Below are 26,817 nucleotides of genomic sequence, written 5' to 3'. Positions count from 1 at the left end.
CCTTGAGTTTTTTGCAAGTTTAAATCGTTTTTTTTTTTTTAAGTAATTTAACCTTTTAATGTACATTTCAAACTAGAAAGAAATATATAAAACTAGATTTTTTTTTGGTGCTTTTCCAGTAAAAGTGTATATTTTTTCATGTTATTGTATTGAAGCTTTCAAGGCACAATATGTAATTTTTCGCACACTACAAGATAGTGTATATTCACTACAAAAAAATACTTTGACAGCATGATGGAGTGTGGTATTTGTGGTCTTCATATCACCCTATAGCAGCGGTTATCAGTCCTCATCCTTGCGCTGCTTATTTAGCATGTCTCATGTTTAACACGACTGATTTAGATTTCCAGCTCATTAGAAGAGGGATCCAAGAAGGAACTGTTCAGATTGATGTGTTTACTAAATAGTGTTCACTAGTCTCTCCCTCTCTCCCATATATATATATATATATATATATATATATATATATATATATATATATATATATATATATATATATATATATATATATATATATATATATATATATATATATATATATATATATATTATATATATATATATATTATATATATTATATATATTATATATATTATATATATATATATCTATCACTACACCGTTGTTTGCAGCATTTTCAGTGTTCACAGAAATAATTAACCATGATCATGTAAAAGCACAGAAGTTGCGTCTTGCGTACTTTTAATATTGAATGCACTTTCGAACTGGAGTATTAAACCAAACTGGAAGTCAAGGGTTTGTGATGTCGTTTGTATGGCCACACAGGACATAGTTCTTGTCAGTAATTAAAATAGCTTATTTCTCTGGATTTGCGCATTCTACAAAACATTTGGGATAATGTAAGTGGATAAGTCAGCAAAATATACAAAACTGTTTAATGGTTTTTAGATATTTTAGTGAAATCTTACATATTGTGCCTTTAATGGTGACTTTTAAATGTGGAGGACCTCATGAATTTGTAAACTGCAAATGTATTCATTTCAAATATTTTGGAAGTCCCCAGTGAAATGTTTAGGTTTCATGTGTTCACACTTGTATTTTTGTTTTCTTGGTTCATTTGGCTTGGACCCAAAAATCTCAGCCTAAGGCTTTTGAACTGTGTATATGGGCAACATTGGTATGATGCATTCAAACTGTTATGCTTAAGCATTATGCCTTTTTTAATAGTGGTATGTTATGACATTTTCTTTAAAAAAGTGCTCCAGAGCTTGTTTTAACCAAAACTATCTTGCTAAGTGTGAACATAACCTAAAATCCCCTGTATTATGTGTGTGATGGTGAAATGATCTTATTCATGTAACACTAAATTGTTTTAAAATGCATTATTTTATTGAACTATAGTATTTGTTTCGTAGCACTGTTTAATTTGGTCGCTCCATTTACCTTGACACACCTTTATATTGATGGTGAATTATAAACCTCGGTCCCCGTTTGCAAATTAATTACTGGTCAATTCGGATAAGATTAAAATCGCAGGTACTAGTCATTAAAACCTTATTGTTAAATATTCATTTAAAACGAATCCCGACATTTAGCGAGTTTTGAATCCCAATCCACACGTTTATTCGCGTTCTTCTGTGGGAAAGACTTGACTTATAAATATTAATTACGCATGTTGCGTTTCTGGGCGTTCTAGCAAGGTTGCTAAGCAACGTTATTACAATCTAATTGATATACATGAGCTATGTCGCTTATATGCAAATTGAGTTTATACAGCTCGGAATGGTCCATTGTACTTCACAGGTTATGATGGATAAATAAATCACGCATTTCTCGTTGTTTAAACCTCTAAATGCTCTTTAACCTCGTGTGATAACAAGATAAAGCCGCTCCTGAGTGCAGAAATTGGTTTCAGCCGCGTATTCACCCTATTTCACAGAGAAAATACGCTGGCCGTTCTTACCGCCCCCTGGTGAAATATTGGTACGTTCCCGAATTTACAGTACAATAGTTTGAATGTTTTAGGCGCTTGTGTTGTTGCTACTCAGAGATTTCAGTTAGTTTCATTCTCATATTACGAGATGAGATATTAAACAATTTATTTCAAAACATTTATTTATTATTATTATTTCTTTAAGACTTTTTAGTCTTGGTGCGGTTTGCGAGATGCCCGTCGTTGTGGAGAAACGGCAGTTTCTGAGTAGAAATGTTAAGGACTGTTATTATGTGAGTACTAAAACTTTTAGTTGTTCGTTTTATTCGATATAACTTTTAGGGTTAGTTTTAAACCTTTCCTATTTGTTTGATGTACACGTTTGCTTCTGTTACAAAATCGACTTTACGTGGAAACACACGTTTCCTTCTGTAATACAATATCGACAGCGACAATGTATCTATATAATACCGTTACCCGACAAATGTTTCATTATAAAATCTTTAGCACATCACTTCATAAAACGCGTGTTATGAGGGATCTTCTTTTAATAAATTATTTTATAAAAATTGTTGGGCAGTAAATATTGTTAACTCTTATATCGTTTCATTAATTAAACATAAATCGAATGTATGCTGCAGGACTGATTTACTGTTTAGTTTAGCCTATATGTTTTGCACAAGCAAAATGGGGAAACAGACTTTACTACAGACAGCTTCCTGTAAGCTCTGGAAAGCATTGCATGTGTTGTGCATTATTAATCATTTAATGTTGTACATACTTCACATACTTTTGATAACAATTGTTTAATTATTAAGGAGAGAATGAGATTGAGAAAACATTTTAGAAATGCCACCAGCAGAGGGACCAAAGCACCACTTTTTACAAAAGCATCATAATCTGTCACAACCTGCAACACATCAAAATATGGGGCACAGAATAATTTTTGTTGTTGTTGGGACTGTGTGTCTGAAATAATTTTTTTTATTTCTCGCACCAAGCTGATCAAGTTTCTCCTTTGAGAATGTCAAATCTCAGAAATTTTCAAAGATTTTCTTACAACAAAAAAAGCTCCGTTTTTTTTTTTCTTCTTCTTTTTGTATTTACGATCCTTTACCCACTCATAATTGAATTAATTTTCTTCACATAATGTTCATCATTAGTGCACCATTTTGAGATGAAGCTTTTTATGTGTTTGACTAGAAATGTACATGATGGGACTTAGAATGAAAGCTGTCGTTCACTGATTTCAGCTTTTTTAAAGAAGACGCAGACAGCTAAAGCTGCTTATCTATAATGCAGAGGGAATTCTGTCTGCTGCCACTGTCTGCACAGTCTGTGCCCGTCCTGTCTAAAAGCAGTTTTTTGATGCCTCAGGAGTAGCATTCCTTGCTTGACTGATCTGTAAATGCCTTGAGGTTTAAGTCACACTGTCCATATATCCATATAATTTTTTGTAGCTGGTAGATTTTTTATTTTATTTTGTTTCCTTTTGTCTATTTGGTTTATTTTGGCCACTTTTACAAAGTAATATGCAGTCACCACCACATTTTCTGTAGAGATGGTTTTCGCAGTGAGTTTGCACATGAGAGAATTAAGTATCAGAGCTCACAAATTAATTTTTGGTGTCATCATAACACCTGGTTTTGTTGCTTTAAATGATATAGATGTGGGTATAATCATGTTGCTTTATTGTAAGTGGCTTTTTACAAACTTTTCTCAGATGTGCTGAGATTGGTTAGGGTTAGGATTCAGGGATTTGCTTGGAAATGCATATTTGATTTTAATTTATTCAGGATTACATATTTTGGTTCTTGGAGAAAATTAAATGACACAAAAAAATCTTGACTCCATCATAATTTAATACTGTAACCCCATTTTATGCACTTAATGCAGCATGTATATAATGTGGTATAAGTATGTGGGTCAAAAGCTTTTTTCAAGCATCAGAGTAAATGTAATGGAGCTTAATTTTTTACATTAGATGTATAAAGCTAGATGTCTGGGCAAGAAATAATGTCTACCTGTTTTACTATTATTTACTAAAACAAAATTTTGTTCATAATTTGATGACGTATCAAAGGCTCACATTGCAGTTCTAAAATACTAATTAATTGTCATTTGAAATCTTTATGCTTAGTCACTATACTTTAAATCTCTACCCATTAGTCAGTAACCCAATAAATATCTCAATGTTTTATGATCAGACTTATTTTATATACAGTTTTATTAAGTCTGAATTATTACCCCCCTTTTATTTTTATTATTATTATTTTTTTATATTTCCCAAATGATGTTTAACAGAACAAAGAAATTTTCACAGTATGTCTAATAATATTTTTTTCTTCTGGAGAAAGTCTTATTTGTTTTATTTCAGCTAGAAAAGCACTTTTTAATTTTTTGAAAAACATTTTAAGGTCAAAATTATTTGCCCCTTTAAGCCATTTTTTTTTTCGACCAGAACAAACCATCGTTGTACAATAACTTGCCTAATTACCCTAACCTGCCTAGTTAACCTGATTAACCTAATTAAGCTTTTAAATGTCACTTTAAGCTGTATAGAAGTATCTTGGAAAATATCTAGTAAAATATTATTCACTGTCATCATGATAAAGATAAAATAAACAATTATTAGAAATGAATTATTAAAACTATAATGTTTAGAAATGTGGTAAAATATTTCCGTTAAACAGAAATTGGGAAAAAAATAAACAGGGAATAATAATTCAGGTGGTTTAATAATAATTAATAATTAATAATAATTAATTTCAACTGTATATTTTAAGGAACATCTTCACCTACAGTACTCAGCATATATAAGTACACCCCTCACAAATCTGTCTTTTAAATTCATATTTTAATAGGAAACTATACATTATTATATTTGTGCATATACATTAGATTAGTCAGTACTAAAGCCAAATTTGGAACTTGTCTAACAAAATAACTTGCGGTAACAGTCCAAAAACTAGTACACCCAAATTTATATGTTATAGAAAAATATTAAATACAAATTTTAAAAAAGAGGAAATATCAAGAGAAGCAAAAAAAAAAAATTAAAAATCTAGTTGAAATTTTGTAAGTTGTAATTTTTAAAAAATATTTAGCTTGAATTTAATTCTATTATCTTTCAATTTCTAATTATGTTTGGTGACTAAAATATTTTATCTGTTTTGTTTAAATGCACCAAAAGACATTGCCTACTGTATATTCAGTGAGAAATGTATATAAAAAAAATCATTTTTAAAATGGGCTGTACTCAATTAAGCTGAGCACTGTATATTAGTTTTTTGCCCACAAAAGTAATTTAAAAGATTAGGCACTTTACTTGCATTTACAATTTTTTTTTTATTTAAATAAAAACCACTTTGTCACTTCAGTTTGATGCAGACTGCAAAATCGTATGTTTCTGACTAGGCATGGATCGATATAAGATTCTGATGGTACAGTATAATAACCTTGGATAAAAATATCATGGTTTCACTGTATTGTGATTACTGCTCTAAAATATATTCTTTTTAAATGTCTGGGTAAAAAATAAAAATCTTTTTCCCATTTGAGCACAATACATTTTTATTTTGAGAAACATTTAAAGTATTTTGGAGTAGAAAACAGGCCAGGCTAAATACTTCAAACGAATCATTGACTTCTGCTGTCATCATTACTTGCAAAAACACTGACTTCTGTACAATTTAAAAGGGAACCTTGGGTATCTTTTCTGAAGGAGATACTTTTGTCCTAAAAAACAAAAAAAAAATATGTGAATTAAAAATCTTACATGATCCTTAGGAACGGGATAGCATAAAATTCTGGTGGTTTTGAAACCTTTACTTTTCCAAACCGCGGTAAACCTTGAAAACTGTTATCGTCCCATGCTTATCTCTGATATAAAATAATGGTAACATTTTACAATAAGGTTCCATTAGTTAATGATAGTTCAGTGCATTTACTCACATGAACAAACAATGAACAAAATATTTATTACAGCAGTTCCACTTTTTTTTATGTTAGTTAATGAAATAAAGTTGTTCACTGTTAGTTCTTGTTATTTTGTGTGAATAAATACATTTATATTAACCAATGGAAACTTATCGTAAAGGGTGACAAAGTATATACGGGAAGTATGTGTATACTTTACGTCTTTCTGACTGTTTATTGGTATTTATAACGATTCTATAAGGATTATACCGATTTGTATATTATTCTACTTATTATTCATCTCTAACCCAAAATTGTAGTTAATGGTATATTAACAGAGAGAATTGTACCTTAAAATAAATTCCTAAAAATGTTATAATTTCCACAAATATATTAAGCAGTACAAACATTTTTAATTTCATTTTGATAATGATTTTTGAATGAATTACTGAACTGATAACTGGACTAATGATGCAGAATTCAGCTTTGCTTTGTCATTTCAAAATAGAATAAAAAATGAAATAAAAATAGAAAACAAAAAGGTTCTTTAATTTTTTTGTAATATTTTTACAAAAATTATTACATCATATCTTTCTGTTTTTGAAAAGTGCTGTTTCTGAGTTTGAAAAATCATGCAAGGACTTGGAAAAACTATTTTCATTAATAATATGGAAATAAAAGCCATTAGAACTCTTAAGGGTGTGTGTGCACACTCAACAAATGACATTAACTCTGGTATGATGACCTCTGCCACAATAATCAACATATTGACAATATGGGCGTGACCTGAATGATGTTCAGTTGGTGATGCAATAAATATCGGCCCTCATGTTTACATTAAAAATTAATGTTTGCAACATTTTAGCTGATTGCCCAGCCTCTTGTCGTCTCATCTAATCTCCGTTGTGGGTGTCAGCAAGTTCAGGGGGCTCCTTCACAGACAATGCTTTACAACAGACAAGGAGAAGTTGAATTTTCACATTTTCCTGAAAACAGGTTTGAAAGAAGTTGTCCAAATGAGCTTTGTTTTAAAGTCCACTTCCAGAAAAATGACGATTCATGAATAAAGTTAAAGCCATTTTACATACACATTTACATGTCATTTTTGTCCCTTGAAGGTATTTATGCCTATTTATATTCAATTCAATCCACCTTTATTTGTATAGCGCTTTTACAATGTAAATTGTGTCAAAGTAGCTTCACATAGAAGATCATTGTAAATTGAAACCGTGTAGCTCAGTTTTCTGTGTTTAAGTTCAGTTCAGTATGGTTTAATAATCACTACTGAGAGTCCAAACACTGAAGTGCAAATCCATCGACGCGCAGCTCTAGAGATCCCAAGTGCAAGCTAGTGGCGACAGCTGCGAGGAACAAACTTCACCAATTGGTGAAAGTGAAGAATTAAAAAACCTCAAGAGAAACCAGGCTCAGTTGGGCACGACCATTTCTCCTATGGCCAAACGTCTTGTGCAGAGCTGCAGTCTAGGAGCTGAAGAAGCTGGACGTCAGCGAGACTCGTCTGCCCACTGAGCGTCACAGGAATCAGTCTCATGCTCTCCATGACCACCACAGCAGCTGCTTAGGATACGGCCTGGTCTAGGATTATGGAAACCTTGGGGTCATCTTGGGATCATCTCGACGCTGGTCTTGGATAGAATCAGTGGCGGTGCATGTTCTCTGAGGGCCTCGGGATAAGTATCCCCAGGTGGAAATAGAGAATTAAGAGAATAATTAGCGTAGCTTCTGTTCATAGTGTATATAAACGAGATGCAAAAACCTGCATGGGGCACATTCATGTATCATACCACTATGCTTACATGAACGTATGCTTTACTAAAAAGATAGGTCTTTAATCTAGTTTTGAACTGAGAAAGTGTGTCTGAGCCTCGGACATTATCAGGAAGGCTATTCCAGATTTTAGCAGCCATAAATGAGAATGCTTGACCCACTTTACTCAACTTTGTTGTTCGAGGTACTACCAGAAGCCCTGAGTTTTGAGATCTTAAAGAGCGGGTTGGATTGTAGCGAGACAGGAGGTTGGTTAGATAAACAGGAGCTAGATTATTTAAAGCTTTATAGGTAAGAAGCAATATTTTAAAATCAATACGAAACTTAACTGGGGGCCAGTGTAAGGAGGATAAAACTGTGAAAGCTGTCCATTAATATTCACAAACTGGCAACAGTCAGCTAAGTTTGACTTAAACCAGGACTTGTATGCTGTTTTATAATCATTATATAAACACAGTGGCAAAAATATGTCTTAACATGACAATGTCATTTATTGGAATAATTTCTACAATATATCGCACAGTAAAAAATGTTTATCTTGACCAGTATTGGGTGTAATGCATTACAAGTAATGCTAGTTACGTAATAATAAGTAACGAGTATTTATGATATTATTTAATAAGTTACTTTTTAAAAAAATGTAATGCAAGTAACTTATTATTTTAATGAATTATCTTTAAAAAATGCTAAATTAAAGTGAACGAGGCGGAATCGAACTCTGGTCGCCACAAGCACCGGAGTGCATGTGTCGATGCACTAACCAGTACACCACTGGCGTCAACGAGAGAATGTGCTTCTTATGGGAACCAGAGAGAAAACCAAGATGGCAGACCAGAGCCTTACATTTGTTGTTGGAAGTATTCTCATTATTTTAAACTCATCAAATAAAAGGAAAATAGGGATTGTCTCAATGGACAGTGATTTTACTTGACTATTAAGACAAAAAGTACAAAAGCAAACAAATTGCTTTAAACTTTTAGTAGTTTGTATACAGCATGCATAGCTCTGGAGTCAGGAAGTTTTTAGAAGATAGCATTATCCTAAATTATTATTCATTTATTGATTTGTTGTGGACCATTAAATGCAAAGCTCTTCTATTTAACCCTGCAAGTTCTAAAAGAGGTCAAGGTTAAAAAAAAAAAAGTAAAAAAAGGAACTCAAAAGTAATGAAATACATTACTTTGCATATATCAAAAGCATAGCGCCTAGTTATTTTTGGGGAGTAACGATATTGTAATGCATTACTTTCAAAAGTAACTTTCCCCAACACTGATCATGGAAAGCCTAGATATTATTGCTCACTTAGTACTTTAAGCAAGTGTAAATGCTGCCATCTGATCATTGGTGTGCTCTAGGTCTCCTGCTTCCAAACGAACTCTGGTATGGTTCAATGGAAATATGTCAGTCATGTTTATTGTTGATAAATACTGATCAACAGCTTATCTCATGAATGCTCCTCAAAGTCAGCTCAAATTTGGATTCACACCTCAGTTTACATCAGCCCTTTGCTCTCAAAGAGTTTTACTGAGAGAAATCAATTCTTTTGCATCGTTCTTCAGTAATCTGTTCCAGTTATCACTGAAAAGAGAATTGAGAGCAGCACACACACGCCACACGTTAATCCTTTCTTGCACAACATTTGAGACTGAATTCGAAATCCATTATAGATCAAAGAACAGTCGCGACATTTAGCCAGCACAATTTACTAATACAGTCCTATCATAGCACGCCATTCAATCCTGTACGGCTTTAAACAATCACAGTTTCTTTGAAAACAATGACGCTGAGGTGCTTCGAACCCCGTAATCCTTCGCAATTGTAATTAAAGTGATGAAATCTCTGCTAATCTAGTCTCTCACATTCAGGAGCTCATTTTACAATCCCAATCCAGGAGCGTAGACGATCAGAAAAAGCAGTTTGCCCCTCTAAAAAGCTTTTAGCGTCAACCCAGATACAGCGGTGTCATTTGATGAATTTCAAAGCAATTTTTAATTTAATACCTCAGCTAGCAGACGGCTTCTCGCCGGCCCCGTTTTTGTGTGGCGTGGCTCGCTGTGGACAGTGGGATTTGTGCAGAATGTAGGCCAGCGGCATCAGTCTTACGTCAAAGGCAGACAGATGCATTGTACTGAGGGTTGATGTTCTTTGGCCCAGAGATATTGTGTTCACGGGAGAGGTGACAACATGAAGACGGTCCTCTCGCTGCACAGAAAATGGGTGCACACCATGAAGGCCATCCGCATCCTCCAGGGCATCGTAAGCGTGCTTTCATCTCTTTCGGCGCACTGATTGACCTGTTACTGTCTTGTAGAGTGTAACTTTCAGTTTAGTTGGTTGTGCTTGTATTTGTTTCTCTACTCTCACTGCATAGTTTGATGCTTAGATTTGAAATATTAATTATGTGCTTAGTTTTAGTTATGGGTGAAAGTATGGGTATGGTACACTGTAAAATAAATAAAGATTATTTGAGTACATTTTGCAAGAACATGCTATTTCAGGGTTTACTCTACAAGGTGTGTGTGTGTGTGTGTGTGTGTGTGTGTGTGTGTGTGTGTGTGTGTGTGTGTGTGTGTGTGTGTGTGCGCGCGCGTGTGTGTGTGTGTGTGTGTGCGTGTGTGTGTGTGTGTGTGTGTGTGCGTGTGTGTGTGTGTGTGTGTGTGTGTGTGTGTGTGTGTGAGAGAGAGAGCGAGAGAGCGAATAACTTTGAATGTTAAAACACAACTTTCAGGGTCATTGGCTATTTCTCTGTGATTCTCTAGTGACTATGGTGTAAAAATGGCTTCAACACCATTTATTAATGTTCTCATTGCGGTGAATTTTTCCATTTAAATGCAACATTTTATGACTTTTTGTTATTGTTATGAAGATAAGTCAAAAATTAGATGGAAAAAATGAGTGGGGAGAATTGGCAGTGTTTGGATGATGTATTTCTGTTGGATTATATACACTGATCATCAAAGTTTAATGCTCTGATTTAGGAATGGCTTCAGAAGTTTATTACTGTGTGTGTGTGCGTGCGTGCGTGTTAGTTTTTGCTGGGTTGAATTGTAAATGAAAATGGTGTTTCCTTTTCTTACGGTCATCAGAATCCTCTGTTTACCTCACTGATGTCACAAAAATGTGACTGTGATTTTGCTGTCTTTTTATTAATACAGTAGTTTACTGTAAAAGAGGTGAAGCATGTTCCAAACTATTTGCTGTTGTTTTTCTAGACCACTTAAAGTCATTCATCCATAAAAGAATAGTTTTTAATATATATGAGGAATTTTCATATAGATGCTAAAATGAGTGGCCATTCAGGGCTAGGATTAGTTATATTTATGTTGCACTTTAGTTTGATATCTGCAGTATCATTTTTCTTTGCTTAAATTATTTTTTTCATATTCCATCTTGTACCTTTTTTTGACATGTTTATTTAAGGTTATTAAAATGAATGTACAATGTGCTTTTACAGGCATAATCGGAGGCAAGTTTTGCAAAATAAATGTGCAATGGGTTATAGGGCAAATGTACTACAACATCAAATCACAAACAATAGTAGCAAATATGTTGAATAGATATTTACCATTTAAATAAAAACAATAATTTTTAAGGGCAAAATAATAATAGAAAAATTATAGTACTGCATAAAAATAAGACAATAAGTAAACAAATCAATAGATAGATGGCGGTAAGGGAAACATACCATCTATAAGAACTAATGTTGGTGACTAAACCATCACAAAGTCTCTGGAAAGGCACATAAAACAAAATAATAAATATTTTTCACACCACAGCACAATCCTATCGAATAGACTTGTCATGTGGAAAAAAAGCATTAGAACAAAACAAAAGGAAAAAAGAAACAACAGCAATAGCATCAAACTGTGAGCTTCCGACAGCCCTCCTCAAAAAAAAAAACCTAATTGACACACGAAAGCATTTCTCTCACATATAAAGTCAGATGATCTATAACAACTTGTACTTTTTAAAGTTTTCTTAGATTGTATATTTTGTAAATGATTATCTATGCTATTTTTGAAACTTAAACAGTTTGTCTAAACCGTTGTAATCGCAACATGTTAACAGTTTACCAATAGGGTATATGCAGAAGTATGCAGAAGGACTTTTAATTTTCAGTGGGTCAAGCGCTTCCGGTGAACAGTATGCCATTACAAAATCAGTGCGTTTAGGGTATGTTTTCTTTGAAAATCAACGATCTTTACTGCTTGATTGAAATACTATATGAAGTGGGTCTCAACAAATGAAACCCGTGCATTCAATTACATTTTTTACACCATGTCTTTTAAAATATGAAAATTAATTTTACCTCAGTATTTTCAATGGAGTCTATGCGCTAGCCTGCTGATTCTGACGGGGCGTGCGTGTAAAAGGCTTTTTATGTCATTTTACGCTTGAACAAATGAATGCTGGAGTCTATTTAACTGATTATATTTTAATAACATTACAACATCAATGCTGTAAAAGGAATTGAAAAAAGTCACATTAACCATTCACTCTTCGCCGGAACTTTATCGGTATGGGAAGAAACACCGGCTGTGCATATACCCGATTACATCTACACAATTGAAGAACTTAATTGCACTTTTTGGTACATGAAATGTGTGTTAATTTTCTTTTTTCAGATGTTAATTGTATTTATTAGTAGTAATAATAATATGTTTAATTATTATTACTGTTGTTGCTTTGAGAAATGTATGCTTCTGTTCAAAAGGAACAGTTCAGAATTTTTTGTTGGCAATCTTGAGATTCTATGTAGCGGTTATGACCATTTCTTTGCAGAAATGAAATAGTGATTCTGCAGGGATTAAGATCATGTGTTTCTTAAAATGTGGTTTCCTTTTGGTACAGCTATTCCCTTATTATGACCTTCACAACTTCTCAGAAATCATAGGACCCTATATAAAAAGTAGGGCAGTAACGGAAAAATCCCTTGCTTTCAAAATAAAAACATACAGTCTACAACTAAACCAGCGGGGTCATGCTTGACATTCAGTCCACTGACCTAAAAACTCCTAAAGATCATTTGAGCACTTGAATCTAGAACATTTTGTGTTGATCTAGAACTACTAGAGTTGTCATTTACATAAAACTGTATATGAATGTGGAATAAATGTTTGAGCACAACCTCAAAATATAATAAATAATGTAAGGTAAGCCATTTTTTACCTTTTTTTATTGATGGCTTTGAATATTGCGATTTTCATATTTTATGGTGGTTCAGAATCAGGTTATAGCATGTAAAGAAAACAAGTGGAAATCATTTAGACATTAAATGCTAAAAGGCTCAGTTGTGTGCCAGTTGTGGATTCTAGGTTGAGAATTATTTAGGGCAATACTGGGATGCAGATTCAGCTGAGGAGATTAAAGAGCAACAATCATAATCGGCCAGTGTGCGCACGGGTAGATGAAAAGGTAACTGGAGGCATTTACAGCTCTCTGACTGATGCAGATGGTCATGTTTATGGTGTCTAACTCTGTGACCAGGCTTCATCTTGACATAATCCCTTATAAATAATGTACGCTTAATAGGTTAAAGTGATCATGCCGTACATTTGCTAAAAGAATCTTTCAACCAATTTTTACCAACCAATATTTAATCATTTTAAACCTTTTGGATTTTCTTTCTTCTGTTGAACACAAAAGAAGATATTTTGAAAAATGTTGGAAACCTGTAACTATGGAGATTTCAATGGTTTCTTCAAAATATATTATTTGGTGTTCAACTGTAGAAAGAAATTAAAGTTTTTGAACTAGGGCTGGGCATTTTCCCCTAAAATCAAAATCTCTATTAATTGAACATTTTTAACTCTATTACGAATAATGAACAATTATTTTATTTATTTATTTTGCCCTCATAGGTCACTGACAAGTTTTAAAAAATAAACAACTTGCACTTTTGTAAACAAAATAAACAATTTTCAATGTTTTTCACATTAAAAGTAGAAAATAAGCAGTATCTCTTCTTAATAAAACAATTCCTGCATTTCCTGCATCTTCTGTAAACAAATGTTTTAATTTAACAATTAATTTTTATGTAAAATATGCCATCTCAAGGCACCTCTGGCGCAGCTTTCAATCATCGAGCGGGGTCATGTGACACATGCAGTAAGGTAAGTAATTGAAAAAATTGGCCTGGAAAAATTACATCGATTATTGGTTCTGAATGTCAATTTCGATTACTTTAATTAATCGCCCAGCCCTGTTTTGAACCACTTGAGGGTGACTTTTGGGTGAACTATTTTTGATTGTAATTACAAGCTGCGGAAATTTTCTCCTAGAGCAACTGTTATTGCTGTGTTAGGGGTAAAATTGTTTAAGACTTCTTTGTGCATTTAATCATGGTACACATAGTTGTATATTGACTTAAGCAAACCTGAAACTACTTTAATTAGCTAAATTCTGTGTGAAATGGAAATTCCTTCAAATGCATGTGTAATAAGGGCAGATGCAACACAAACTGTGCTTGTGGTGTCATTTTGAGGTGTAACTGTAGATGGTATTTCTTACTGTTTAAGTTTTATGGGTCTTTTTATATATTCTCTTTGTAATAAATCTAAATTGATGCAGATTTTGAAAGGGATATTTCTGCCATTTACTCACTCTTCACTTGTTCCAAACATATTTTAGTTTCTTTCTTATAATGAACGCAGAAGAAGATATTTTAATATTTTTTCAACTTTTCTATTTAACAGAATAAAAAGACTCATAAAAGTTTGTAATTGTGAGGGAGAGTAAATACGGAGTAATTTCTAATTTTAGGTGAACTGTCCCTTTAAATGGCAACATTGATCTTTTAGTATGTGCAGTTTTATAGCGTTATGAAAGTCCCTTCAATTTTATCAATAAATTGGAGTAGAAACATACATTTATTTTAACTATAATAGATATTAAGAGGAACAAAAACTTTCTTGTTTTTATTACTATCTTTGCATAAATTTTTTTGTTAAACGCAAGTGTTTTTCCTAAAAATAAAAGGAGTTGAATGGAATAGTCGGTTGTTAACTGTTGCCTTTAATGTGAAACTAATAAGATTCTAAATATACAACATTAGCTGAGATCTAGGGCTGGGTGATTAATCAAAAAGTAATCGAAATTGACATTCAGAATCTATAATTGATCAAACTTTTCCAGGACAAATTTTTTTCAATTGCTTTCTCTCCGTGTCACGTAACCCTGCTCTGTTAAAGGCTGTGGCTGATTTCTACCTTTGCAGCCACTTTGCAGCCACATCTGATCTCTGGTCAAGTAGGACGATTGACTCATTCTTGAGCCTTACTTTGCACTACATTGACTATGATTGGAAGCTGTGCCACAGATACCTTTAGATGGCATTTAAAACTTGTCCGTGAACAATGAGAGAAATAAATAAATAAATAAAAAGAAATAAAATAATGGTTTATTAATCTTAATCGAGTTAAAATGTTTAATTAATCGAACTTTTGATTTTATGCCAAATCGCCCAGTACTACTGAGATCAATTATTTTCAGTCTCAAAGTTGTATTTGTAATTCAATTTATTTAAAGACAAGACGCATTTTGTTTAGTAAACTGCTTTTAAAAAAAGGAAATTCAATGCTTACTTTTCTTCTTTGCTGTACTGAAATCACGGTGAATCAAGACTTCAAAACTGAGCTGAACCATCATTTTTGTGGACCATTAGTACATTATTATCAAATAGTTCTTTTCTTGCTGTTCTGTTCAATTTATTGGTTCTGGGTGCATATATAAAAGATTTTTCTCTAGGCTTTAGATCTTCAGTTCATTGTTTATTCCGTTTACCCTGTGTAATCGGGCTGGACCCTCGTATACTTTTTCACTGCGGCAGCACCACACTGCAGATTTTGCTCAGTAGATCACTGATGTCTGCTGTAACTTGACTCTGTCCATCACTGTCCTACAAATAAGCCTGTTTGTTCTGTTTCAGAACCCAGTCATGGAGGAGACGGTGTGGGAGCAGTACACTGTGACCCTACAGCGGGTGAGTACTGCATCTGAACCTCTGATTCTTTCTGATTGCTTACTTCTAGGACCACATTTACTAATAGGACAAGATGTTATTTCAATGAAAAACTGATGCAGGAACTCATTTTCATAATGATCAAGGCAATCTATCAAGAGCAGCACAAAATAGTACTAATAATGTTGCTTGGTTGTCTTGCATTGTCTTAACATTGACATTCAGAGTAAATAAAGAGGAGTGGAGAATTGGGAAGCTCTTGATATTCGTTTAACTTTATTTAGATGGAAAAAGAGTTATTTTATTTAGAATGACAAAACGTTTGCTCAACTAACCTAGATCGGGTGCCTGGCCCTTGTTTAATTGTAATGTTATTTTAGCTTGGTGTACTTGGAAAACCGTGAGTTTAGTAGGTTTATATCTATAATAGTGATCATGACCTCTGATTAGAGAAAATATTGCATGTAGTTCAAAGGTGTTTATCTAAGTGGACTAATCAAAAATACTTGAGCAAGTTCAGATGTGGACATTTAAATGATAGTCAATAGCCTCTGTCTCAAAATCAAGGCTGATGAGTATGTATCCTTGAGGTAGACCAATGGCCAAGGCGATTTATTTATTAGCAACATGAGCATCTAGGAGAATGAGTACAATAAAAAAAATAGTGAAAGAGGACAGCAAATGCATAGAAAGTTAAAATAAAGATGATAAACAATTGATTGGCATTTCAACCCAAAATGTATCATATTGGTGTCAGATGATAACTGAACTCAAGTCAAACTGGTGTGTGCACTGAAAAGGTCAAATGTGCAGTAAACCTTAATCCATCCAGTGGACACCGTCATTGGACCAAATTGGGTGGACTCTTAAGCCTGTTTTTTTACTCGACCCGTCCGCTTGAGTGCGCGTGGTGAATGTGACGTCATCACTGTGTTTGCGGAGGTTCGCTTAGGGTGCGCGCAACATGATTTCAGCTGGCACAGCGCACAATTTTTTTTTTTTTGAGACTTGAGCAAACAGTTCGCATGGCACCACATTTCATTTGAGCTGAATATAAATCACTTTGAAGAGATTTTGTCTTAAACAGTACGACTGTACAGACATCTTTATGATCCGTCCATGCGTGACCATAGGAATAACCAGATGACCAATAATTCTTGGCTAGAAATTGCAACAGCCATGGGAAAGGAAGACAGTTTTTGTTAAAAAGTTTAGAAAAATTTGAGGGGCAAGTTTAAAAAAAGCGAAAGATGCCATGGCAAAAATGAAGACCCAGATACTCAATTACAGAATATGTTTTTCCACTATTCATAGGTTTTACACTGATGTATATGTTACAATTTAGAATTTAAAAGAGTTTAATAGTTACAAAACTATAATTAAGGAACAAATAATTTTTATTTGATAGCTGGAAAGGAATATTTGAACCTATCAGTTTACAATATACTGATGCCCTATTTATCTAGGGTATATTGGTGATAATAGTCAGGAATGTCAGACCATTACTGCATTTTTAACATATAAGTAGAGGACTAGCCAGACAATAATGTGTGAATTGTGGAGCAAGCTAAATCTAAAAAAAAATCTGTGTTTTTTAGTAAATGTAATTGTTTTTTTATTTTTTTTATTTTTTTTATTTTTTATTTGTGCCATAATAAAAAAATGTATTTGTGGAGCAACCCATGTTCTCTTGTCATTAATATTTTAATAAACTTTAATCTGTAAAACTGTCTGAGATATGAACAAAAGCAAGGGATCTTGAATGGTTATAAAACTGCTTATAATCATTAAAATAATTTATAAAAATAATACAAATAATTAGTTTAAAAATATTGAATGATATCAATGATACGATGTAGTTCCAGAATTTTTTTACTTCTCTGTTTATCCAATTGACTTTACGGTGGGTTTCTTTTGACCGCCCCCTGTCGTTTTAAATAAAAGCCTTGTCCGTTTCGTGAGGTGCGTGCGCGGTCAGTGGAGGTCTGCAAAAGTATAAATCAGGCTTAACACACACATTTTTTTCTGTGACTCTTCTGCTTCAAGTAAAATGGGCATCAAAGAATGGTGTATATCACACTTCCTGGATCTTTATACCTTTAAATAAAATATGCTTCTGAAAGGGAAGATTAGACTCAAATCAAACTTTAGTCTTTTATCACATTTTTTTTTCACTGTGTGTCTTTAGTAACCTCTAGATGTAATTTTAACTCTGCGATGCTGTTTCCAGCTGATGTTGGTGTGTTTTTAGGAATCCGATCACAAGTGAATGACACTAAATACTAAATAGCCATTTCCTGAGCTAGTCGAAATTTTAGTTTGAAGGCAAGAAAAAAATGTAAAGTTCAGTTTTCTTACCAGCCCTGACTCTAACACAAACCCTCTGCATAGGTTTGCAATGTTTCATGCAATGTTTCAAGCTGATGTTATGCAAGCTTATTTTCCAATATTGGATTAAAAGATCAGAAAAACCCTCCACATCAATACATGTATGGATTTATTACATTTTTATGAAACTAATTCCATGCCTTGATACAGGACTCCAAGATGGGCTTCGGCCTAGCGGTGTCTGGAGGACGGGACAATCCAAACGAAGAAAGTGGAGAAATGTCAATTGTCATATCTGATGTGCTGCAAGGAGGTCCTGCCGATGGCTTGCTGTTGTAAGCTATAATATTATATTTATTTCAACACAACCCTGAACAAGTGATAAGATTTGTAACACTTAAATGTCCAAATGGAAAAGCTGTTGTAGGGTTGAAACTACAGAAAATTTTGTTCTAATTTCAAGTACTTTTAAGCTAATGAATTTAATTTAAAGTAAAAATAATAATTAATATAACATTCCTCGTTGTGCAACAAAAAGCATGGCTTCTGCATCCACAAATCTTGTTATTGGATATTCAATTCAATTGGTGATCCTTGGTCCTTGAAGTGTTGATTTTTTTTTTTTCTTGAATATGTGGGATGTAAATGGTGTTTCTTTATGCAATGAATCTCCCTTTTTGTGGTACTCTAAATGTCCACAGTTAAATGTACAACAATGGATGAAAACATAGGAAGAATTTGAACATTAATTGTAGAGACTGTGCCTAAAAGTGTTTTATGATGTTCTACAGTGAAAATGACAGAGTGGTCCAGGTCAACACTGTGCCGATGGACGGCGTCCCACACTCCTTTGCAGTGCAGACTCTCCGCAAATGTGGCAAAGTTGCCAAAATTGTGAGTTTATCATTTAGAACAGGGGTCTCAAACTCAAAATGGTGAGGGGCTATATTAGTGATTGACAATTCAGAGGAGGACCTTTTTAACATTCTAGCACATGAAAAAAGTGGAAACCTGATGTAATTGATGCACTCAGACATTTTACCCCAGAGTATCAAAGCTCCTTCCTTTTGTTTCTTATTGTACTTATTGAAGGGGTAGTTTAAATTGATATGAAAATACTGCAAATTAATAATAGGCGTAATAATTATTATTATGTTCCAATCAGTTTGGGTAACTTTTATTGACTTTACTGGCAGTTGTTCTTCTCAAATTCGTTATTTTTTGTAAAATTAAAACAAAGAGGGGAACAGTATGTATACATTCACATTTACTATGTTCAATTCAGCCAGCTGTCAAATTTTACTAAGGAACATTTTTATACAAGTCTTAAAACCACAAGTGTATATGCGACTGCACAACAGTGATTCAAAAATATATGTTTGGCCGAATCTTGGTAGATTTTGACGTTAGTTGCGGGCCGGAGGGAGGAAGATGAGGGAGCACAAATGGCCCGCGGGCCGCCAGTTTGAGACCCCTGATTTAGAGTATATAAAAATGCATGTTAAAATACTCAAGCATACTTTGTAGACCCTTTCATATATATCATTGTTTCAGTAAAAAAAATTGTCCTCTATTTTGACCACCAGACTGTAAAACGATGTAGAAAAATTCCCGTCAACGTGATCAAACGTGCTGCGTCCCCTGATGACCGTGTCTTCAGCGGCGACTACAACGATGATTACGACTATGAACAGGACCAGCACAGCATCTACAGCGGACGCAGCTACCCTAACCGTGACACTAGTTTAGAGCGGGAGCATGGCGGCTATGCGGACGAGCGGGAACGGGACTATGATCGCAGTCGCGGGAGGAGCATGGAGCGCGGCGTGAGTCCTGACAGACAATACAGACGGGACGGCAGCCGCGGACGAATGCTGGACCACGAGCGCAGCCCCGATCGCCGTTACAGGAGTGAAAATACCTTGGATCGTGACCGCAGTCCAGACCACCGTTATCGAAGCGATCGCACACTGGACCGCAACTACAGCCCAGATCGAGATCGACGCTATCGCAGTGAACACAACCTGGACCGAGAGCGAAGTCCAGACACACGATACCGCAGTGATCGCACGCTGGACAGAACGCACAGTCCAGATACACACTATAGACCTGAACCTGCTCGAGGCTACAGCAGAGAGAATCTCACCAGTGACAATGAGCGCAGGAGATACGGCTCACACCAGGATGACTCCATGAAGAAGAGCAGCAGCCGAGACCGATTGGATCGTTCACCCTCACCTGCACCACTCCGACAAAATCCCTTGGAGAAGCCACTCAATGTTACTCTCCTCAAAAACCGTCCCAATGATGGTAGTTAATGCATCATCTTACTTATATTTTTGTTATTTGTTTCAGCATAAAACTTAACCTCTTATTATTGTTTTGTGTTGTTTTCAGAATATGGCCTTCGTCTAGGCAGTCAGTTGTTCATCAAAGAGATGACTAACACGGGCCTTGCATCCAAAGAAGGCAAACTACAAGAAGGAGACATTATTCTGAAAGTATGTTTCTGGAACAACCACACAGAACATGGGGCATGGGGAGTTGGGTTCTGAAAGTAAAAACTAATTTTCTCCATATTTACAATTTCTCCACGATTACAATTTTAAAGGGGTGGTCCAGAGTGTATTTTCAAGGCTTGGTTGTGTTTATAAGATGCAAGGCAATGTGTGCTCATGCTTCAATTGTAGAAAATCATGTCATTTTTTTCAGATATCTTACTTTGATTAAATACAGCTAACATGAAAATGACTGTCATATTTTCTAGTTCCTCCGAAAGGCACGTCCTCAAGAGGCTCTGATTGGTCATCTAACATGTGCTGTGATTCGCGGATCGGCTCCACGTCATCACGTTGCCTAACAAGCAGGCGCTATTGCATTGTGTAAATACTGTCAGTCAGAGTAGATGTTAGCATTATCATTTTGTGCTTGAATCAGACATAAAATGACACTGAGGACACGGCTAAACCTCACGCCTGCTCTCTAAAATAAAATCTGACAAGTGTCTTACACATATATTCAGAATAAACATGTGTAAGTAGTATGAAATGTTCACATATCTTTTGTGAGTTCGTTATTTGAGATGTAGAACGCAGGGAAAGCATGCGCATAGAGAGACACTGCAGCGAGGTAAAGATTGTGGGTGTTTACAGCGGTTTCACTGATAAATATGAATTTGTAGCTAAATTGTAAGCAGTGTCAAACAGCATTTGCCGTTGTTTACATCCTTTACATCCTTGCTACAACATACCAGTAACGCTAGAAACTGGATATGTAATAATCAATTTTAACAAAAAAAATTACTTGCAGGTTGTGGCACACAATCCACAGCTTTTTCTATTATGGTTGAAGCTGCTCCTTTGAGAAGTTTTTAGCCGAATCCAGCACTGAACTGGGAGAGATATTTTTTTATAATTCTCTGGAACATAATTAAAATTATTCTGTAAGCACTTCTGTCTTTGTGTCATTGAAGCGTTTGCGATCTCACTTACCCAGATGTATTTTTTTTAGTCTCCAAACTTCGTTTGCTGTAGGCTTTGCTAAGCTAACTCTGTAAAAGTCAATGTCTCTCTTTGCATTGAACATTGAGCGTAATACATTCAGAGATGTTGTTCATGTTCACACAGCTACATTACACATCAACTAAAGTTCGCAATATGATATCGTAGTGGACCACCCCTTTAAAGTCAGATCTGCTGTGAGCTCTGAGGTTTTTAATTAATTGTATATGCTTTGTTAAAGCCATCTCACCAACGTTGCTTCCTGTCTGAAATACTTTCCCGTTCTAATAAAATAAAAGTATGTACCAAAATTAAAATTCTGGGCTGAAACTGAAAATTCTGGGTGCACTTGACCGAAAAATTTATTTATTATTTTATTAATTTGTATAAAGTAATTTTGTATAACTTATTAAAAATGTAACTCAATAACTTAAATTCTACTGATTTAAAAGAGAAAACAAGCCAATAAAATAACCACATTTGATTGATAATCAAATTTTAAATATATGGTTACATGAGTGGAATATCCACAGAGTGGAATATTGATCTATTTTGAACTTTGACCATGGTGTGCATGCAAACCAGCCAGCCTACGACAAACCGCTATTGAAATGAATGGGTTTCAAAGCCCCGTGATTTCTGCATTCGGTGTGAAAGCTGATTTACACCCCACAGTAACAATGGCTGGAGGGAGAGTGAAACCAACACACTGAACACTGGTGAAGCATTTGCCTTTTTTGGCTCATAGTTTTGCCCGTTTTTGTCAGTTTACCAAAAAGGATAATGTCATTTTCAGCTGATAATTTTTGGCAGCTAAAAATTCATTATAAAAAATTCTTTCAAACTTTTTTCCAATACAATTTCTGTTGCTGTAGTAAGAGTCACAGCAAGGAACAAATGCTACAATTTTTTTTTTTTTGCCCATTCACAAGAATCAATTGATACAACACTGTCAGTTGCTTTCAAAATGCTTAAAGGAATAGTTAATCCAGAAATCTAAATTACCGCATAATTTGCTCACCCTAAAGGCTTCCTTGATGATTTTCTACTAGCTCTTTGGTTAGGTTCAGGGATTATAACACTATAAAAAGGCTTTTTAAAATCCCTATGGAAAAAATTAATACGAAAAATATCTCCAGAACCAGTGGTGCAGATAAACTTGGGGAAAACTATTGCATGCTGTTTCAACCACATGCAGCAACCACACATGCTCTATAAATGTTCGCTGAGCATTACAGATATTCAGCTTAGACTTTTTAATAGGGGTGTATATGTTATTAATTAATGCTTATGTTGTGTCAGATCAACGGTACGGTCACAGAGAATCTGTCTCTGAGCGACGCAGGGAAGTTGATTGAGAAGTCTCGTGGGAAGCTGCAGCTGGTGGTGCAGAGGGATCGCAGTCAGGTGCTCATCCGCATTCCACCAATGGCAGACAGCGACTCGGAAATGGATGGTGAGTAGATCTCAAGATCCTATAAGTGAATTAAAATGCTGTCATTTATTTATTAGCACTTTTTTTTGTGCTTACAATAACAAAAATGTGCCATGTTTTATACAGGTTTGTTTATCATTATAAAAATCATCAAAAAAAAAATCTAAATCTAAAAATCTAAATTATAATATTTTTATTTGGAAGAAATGTTATAAGACATTTATAAAATGAAATTAATATTACCATTTTCACTCAACACTCATAACTAACAGAGCCACTAAATCAAGAAAAACTGAATTTTCAAGTGGTCTCTTAATTATATATTCTATCACTATTTAAGATTTTTGATTACATGTAATTTATTGAATATAAATATCGTTATCATTATTAGGATATGAGATTACTTGTATCGTGATATGAGATTTTTTTTTTGTCATATTATCCAGCCCCATTCTGTCCTTATAATTGACTTTATTAAAAACTTAAAATCTAGTAAAGAGCAGTAGCAAAGTATAAATATGTAAAACTTGCCAATTAATTAGTATTTTAGGGCTGTGATGTGATCCTTTTGTCATCAATTTTTTTTATGGTATATCTGACGTTTTAGGGGTTGTCTGTGTGTGATATTTCATGATATTTTTGTGGTACCCAACTCTAATCTCTCAGAGACCTTTGACCTCTCGAGTTTGTCCAAATGCTGTACTGACACTGAATTGGAGAGAGAGGCTTTTGGGTTGAGGGGGATTACATAAACCCTCCCCAAAATCCAAAGCTTATGAAAATGTCATTTTGTAAACTCCAGTAAGACTTGTGCCATGTTTTGAAAACCATTTGTATAATATAACATGTTAGAAAATATGTTTGGTTTTAATTAGTTTGTGTTACGCTTTTTCTGCCATTTTAGCCTCTAAATACAAGTATGAAACTTGGAGTTTATTGCCCAAAGTGTACTGTTTTATTGTGCATTGTCGAATGTAGTCTTTTTAAAGTAATCTTCTGTTCAGCAGTATGTGTGAACTTTAGAAAGATTTCTCCTTGTGTAGCGTTTCCACTATTTCTTTCCAAAAGTTATGCACAATACATTTTCTTTGTACTCATTTAAATTAGAGTTTTAGATATCTATTAACTCCTTCACTAATTACTTAAACTATTCATTCCAGAACTTTCATGAGTCCAGTGGTTTTAAGGTGGAAAAAAAGACATTTTCCATGATTTTGGTGTATTTTTACAGCAAACCGGAAGAATTGAAGCACATAATTCCAAATGTTTTAATAAAAGCCATAACAAAATCAGTCATTTTAGGTTGCAAATATAAAAATAAAAAAGGCTTAATTCCAGAGGGACTCTTAAGTGTAGACATCACTTGTTTTGTCATCTATATTTCCTCTAACTGTGACACATCAGACAAACAAAGTACAATCAATCAATCAATCTTTGTCTTTATTTGTCTCCCTAAGGTGATTATTTTTTTTCTTGTGCAATCAAGAGACCTGAGTACATTTAGTGACAAAACAAATATGAATAATATATAATTAAGACATTACGCAAAAACCAACACCTTTCCTAGGCACAAACCAAAAATAAGGAAGTGCATCCCAATACAAATAAAGATTTTTTTACAAACTTGGCTTGCTAATGATGACATTTTGTTTCATGAGAACTGTACATCCATGAAAAAACTGAAGTATACTTTGGTCTTCTGTCAATTTATCATGCCCAAATTCATCAGTTTGCACTGCAGATATGAATTATCCTTGAATCCTGCGTGTTAAAGTGTGTGCTGATGACCTGTGTGTGTGTGTGTGTGTGTTGCAGATATCTCTGAGATAGAGTCGTACCGCTCATATTCTCCTCAGGAGGATCGGCGGAGTCATCACTCAGACCTCTCCTCACACTCCTCCAATGAGAGGTTACAGGACAAAAACAGGTAATGCATTGAGAATTAACAACCTATTGTCTGCAAACATTTGAGTAGCTGGAAACACTTTACAATGAGGTTCCACTTATTAACATGTAGAATAAACTAGCGATAGATATTGTTTTAAAGCATTAACAAATTCATTTTAGTTAATGTTAATTTTCACATTTAAATTATTTCTTTCAAAAATATATATGTTAGTATTATTTAATGGGCACAAACTAATAGTGTTTGGTTGTACTTTTATTTCCTAACATTAACAGAAATAACTTTAACAATTGTATTGCTTTCTGCTATTAATGCATTAACTAACTATAAGACCTTATTGTAAATTGTTAATGAGCTGTTAGTATAATAGAGTTTTCTAAGTTAACATCTTATACTACAGTCAAGGTATGCTTTAGAACAACTAGCTATGGTTTGTATTACTAGCATAAGGCAGCCGAACTAATACTGCAATGGATTATAGCTTTCATGTGTAATTATTTAATTAGTAAGGAGAAAAAATTCGAGACACTTAATCTGGGTGATAATATCCAACATTCAGCACTGATTAACATTTTACAGAAATTGACTGTACAAAAAATGTATCCATACTTGTTAACATGGTGATTAACTAAATATTAGTTTTTACAAATCAGCATTGAAATGCAGTTTTGAAAAACATTTTTATTTTTACCATGCAATTTTTAGCCCCATTTCAAATAACTATATATTACTCAGGAACAAAATCTTAAATAATATTTTACATTATAGATTATTTTTAAATTATATTTATGAAATGTATGTGATTAATTATAACTGCCTGCATTTATAACAGGGTGTTGGTCTCAAAAAAATTTTAATTCACTGAAATATGGTGGTTAAATCATTTTAAAAGGGTCTTAATTTTTCTTTCAATGTAAAGCTACCCAATCGGTACAACCAACAGTCCATCTAAAAAAAGAAACGTTTAACGATTGCTTTTTTTTAAAGAAATATTATGCTGGAAAAAAAATGTGTATGAATATAACTAGAGTTTGCTCATTTTTAAACATTATGTGTGACAAAATATGTGGCTAAAAAATAACTAAATTGTCATTTTTAAAGGGGCAAGTTTAAAAAATCCTTAGCGTTTTGCACTGCATTAGACTGAAACTTAATTCATAATATAATCTTAAGTCTTAATTTTGACTTGGTGTAACCCGATATAATTCCATTACTAAACTATCTACATTTGTGAAATCTGCATATTTAGTTAAAACAAAAATACATCAAACAATAGAAAAATGTTCAAACAAAATAAGTCTACTAATTAGACTAGTTTAACTGCCTTTCCGATGTTTTCCTTGAAGAGACGAGCCTCCTAAAAGACTGGCTAAAATGGGAGCGATGCCCACTCCATTTGTATCAGCGCCGGTGGATCTGCCGCCTCCACCCGTAGAGAAAGAAGAGCCTCGCAGCGAGTCTCCAGGTAGCGCAGCTCCTATAGACACAAGAATTCTCAAAATAAGATCTCATAATTCTACTGAATGAAAACATCAGAAGAAACTTTGATTTGATTTTTTTTTTCGCAGCTCCTCCTGTGGTAATTGCTGCTCCAAAAACAGTTCCAGTAAAAGCAAAACCTTTGCCAAAGGTTCCCTTGCTACCCAGTCCAGAAGAGCAGGAAATATATGGGTTTGTATTAATATAATTAATATGATGTTTTTTTATTAAGGAATCATTAGTTAATGTTAGTTATTTACTATAAAAAGAATGTTTTAATTGGGATGCATAGCGTTTATTTTATTATTTATTATTTTTATATATATATATATATATATATATATATATATATATATATATATATATATATGTGTGTATCTGGAATCTCCCCACAAGAGATTTTTGATTTCTAATGTGTGTGTGATGGATAACCCTTAACATAAAGTTGTATGGCAGGACCTCAGCAATATAAATATTTATGAATGTAATCAAGATAGTATCTGTTGATTAGGTCCAGACGGAATCTGCAGAAATTTTTTGCAATTTCTCTGCAGAATTGTGTTAAAAATCTGCAGATTTATGCGGGATGATTTTGGGTATCATAACTAA

General features: G+C 34.0%; 1 protein-coding gene across 1 annotated transcript in view; it reads left to right on the top strand.

The window, feature by feature from the left end:
• tjp2a (tight junction protein 2a (zona occludens 2)) overlaps window positions 1-26,817 on the top strand; it is a 56,381-nt gene that overhangs the window by 15,077 nt on the left and 14,487 nt on the right. The window contains exons 3-11 of the mRNA XM_056466562.1: window positions 15,528-15,581; window positions 18,099-18,223; window positions 18,680-18,782; window positions 19,475-20,198; window positions 20,286-20,389; window positions 22,691-22,844; window positions 24,639-24,750; window positions 26,076-26,194; window positions 26,298-26,400. Coding sequence (XP_056322537.1) covers window positions 15,537-15,581; window positions 18,099-18,223; window positions 18,680-18,782; window positions 19,475-20,198; window positions 20,286-20,389; window positions 22,691-22,844; window positions 24,639-24,750; window positions 26,076-26,194; window positions 26,298-26,400 — 1,589 coding nt within the window. The 5' untranslated portion in view covers window positions 15,528-15,536. The remainder of the gene's footprint in view (window positions 1-15,527; window positions 15,582-18,098; window positions 18,224-18,679; window positions 18,783-19,474; window positions 20,199-20,285; window positions 20,390-22,690; window positions 22,845-24,638; window positions 24,751-26,075; window positions 26,195-26,297; window positions 26,401-26,817) is intronic.

Source organism: Danio aesculapii, chromosome 10 (genome assembly GCF_903798145.1).
Source record: "Danio aesculapii chromosome 10, fDanAes4.1, whole genome shotgun sequence".
NCBI lineage: Eukaryota > Metazoa > Chordata > Actinopteri > Cypriniformes > Danionidae > Danio > Danio aesculapii.
The sequence above is the reverse complement of the archived record's forward strand: the minus strand, read 5'-3'. Positions and strand labels throughout refer to the sequence as shown.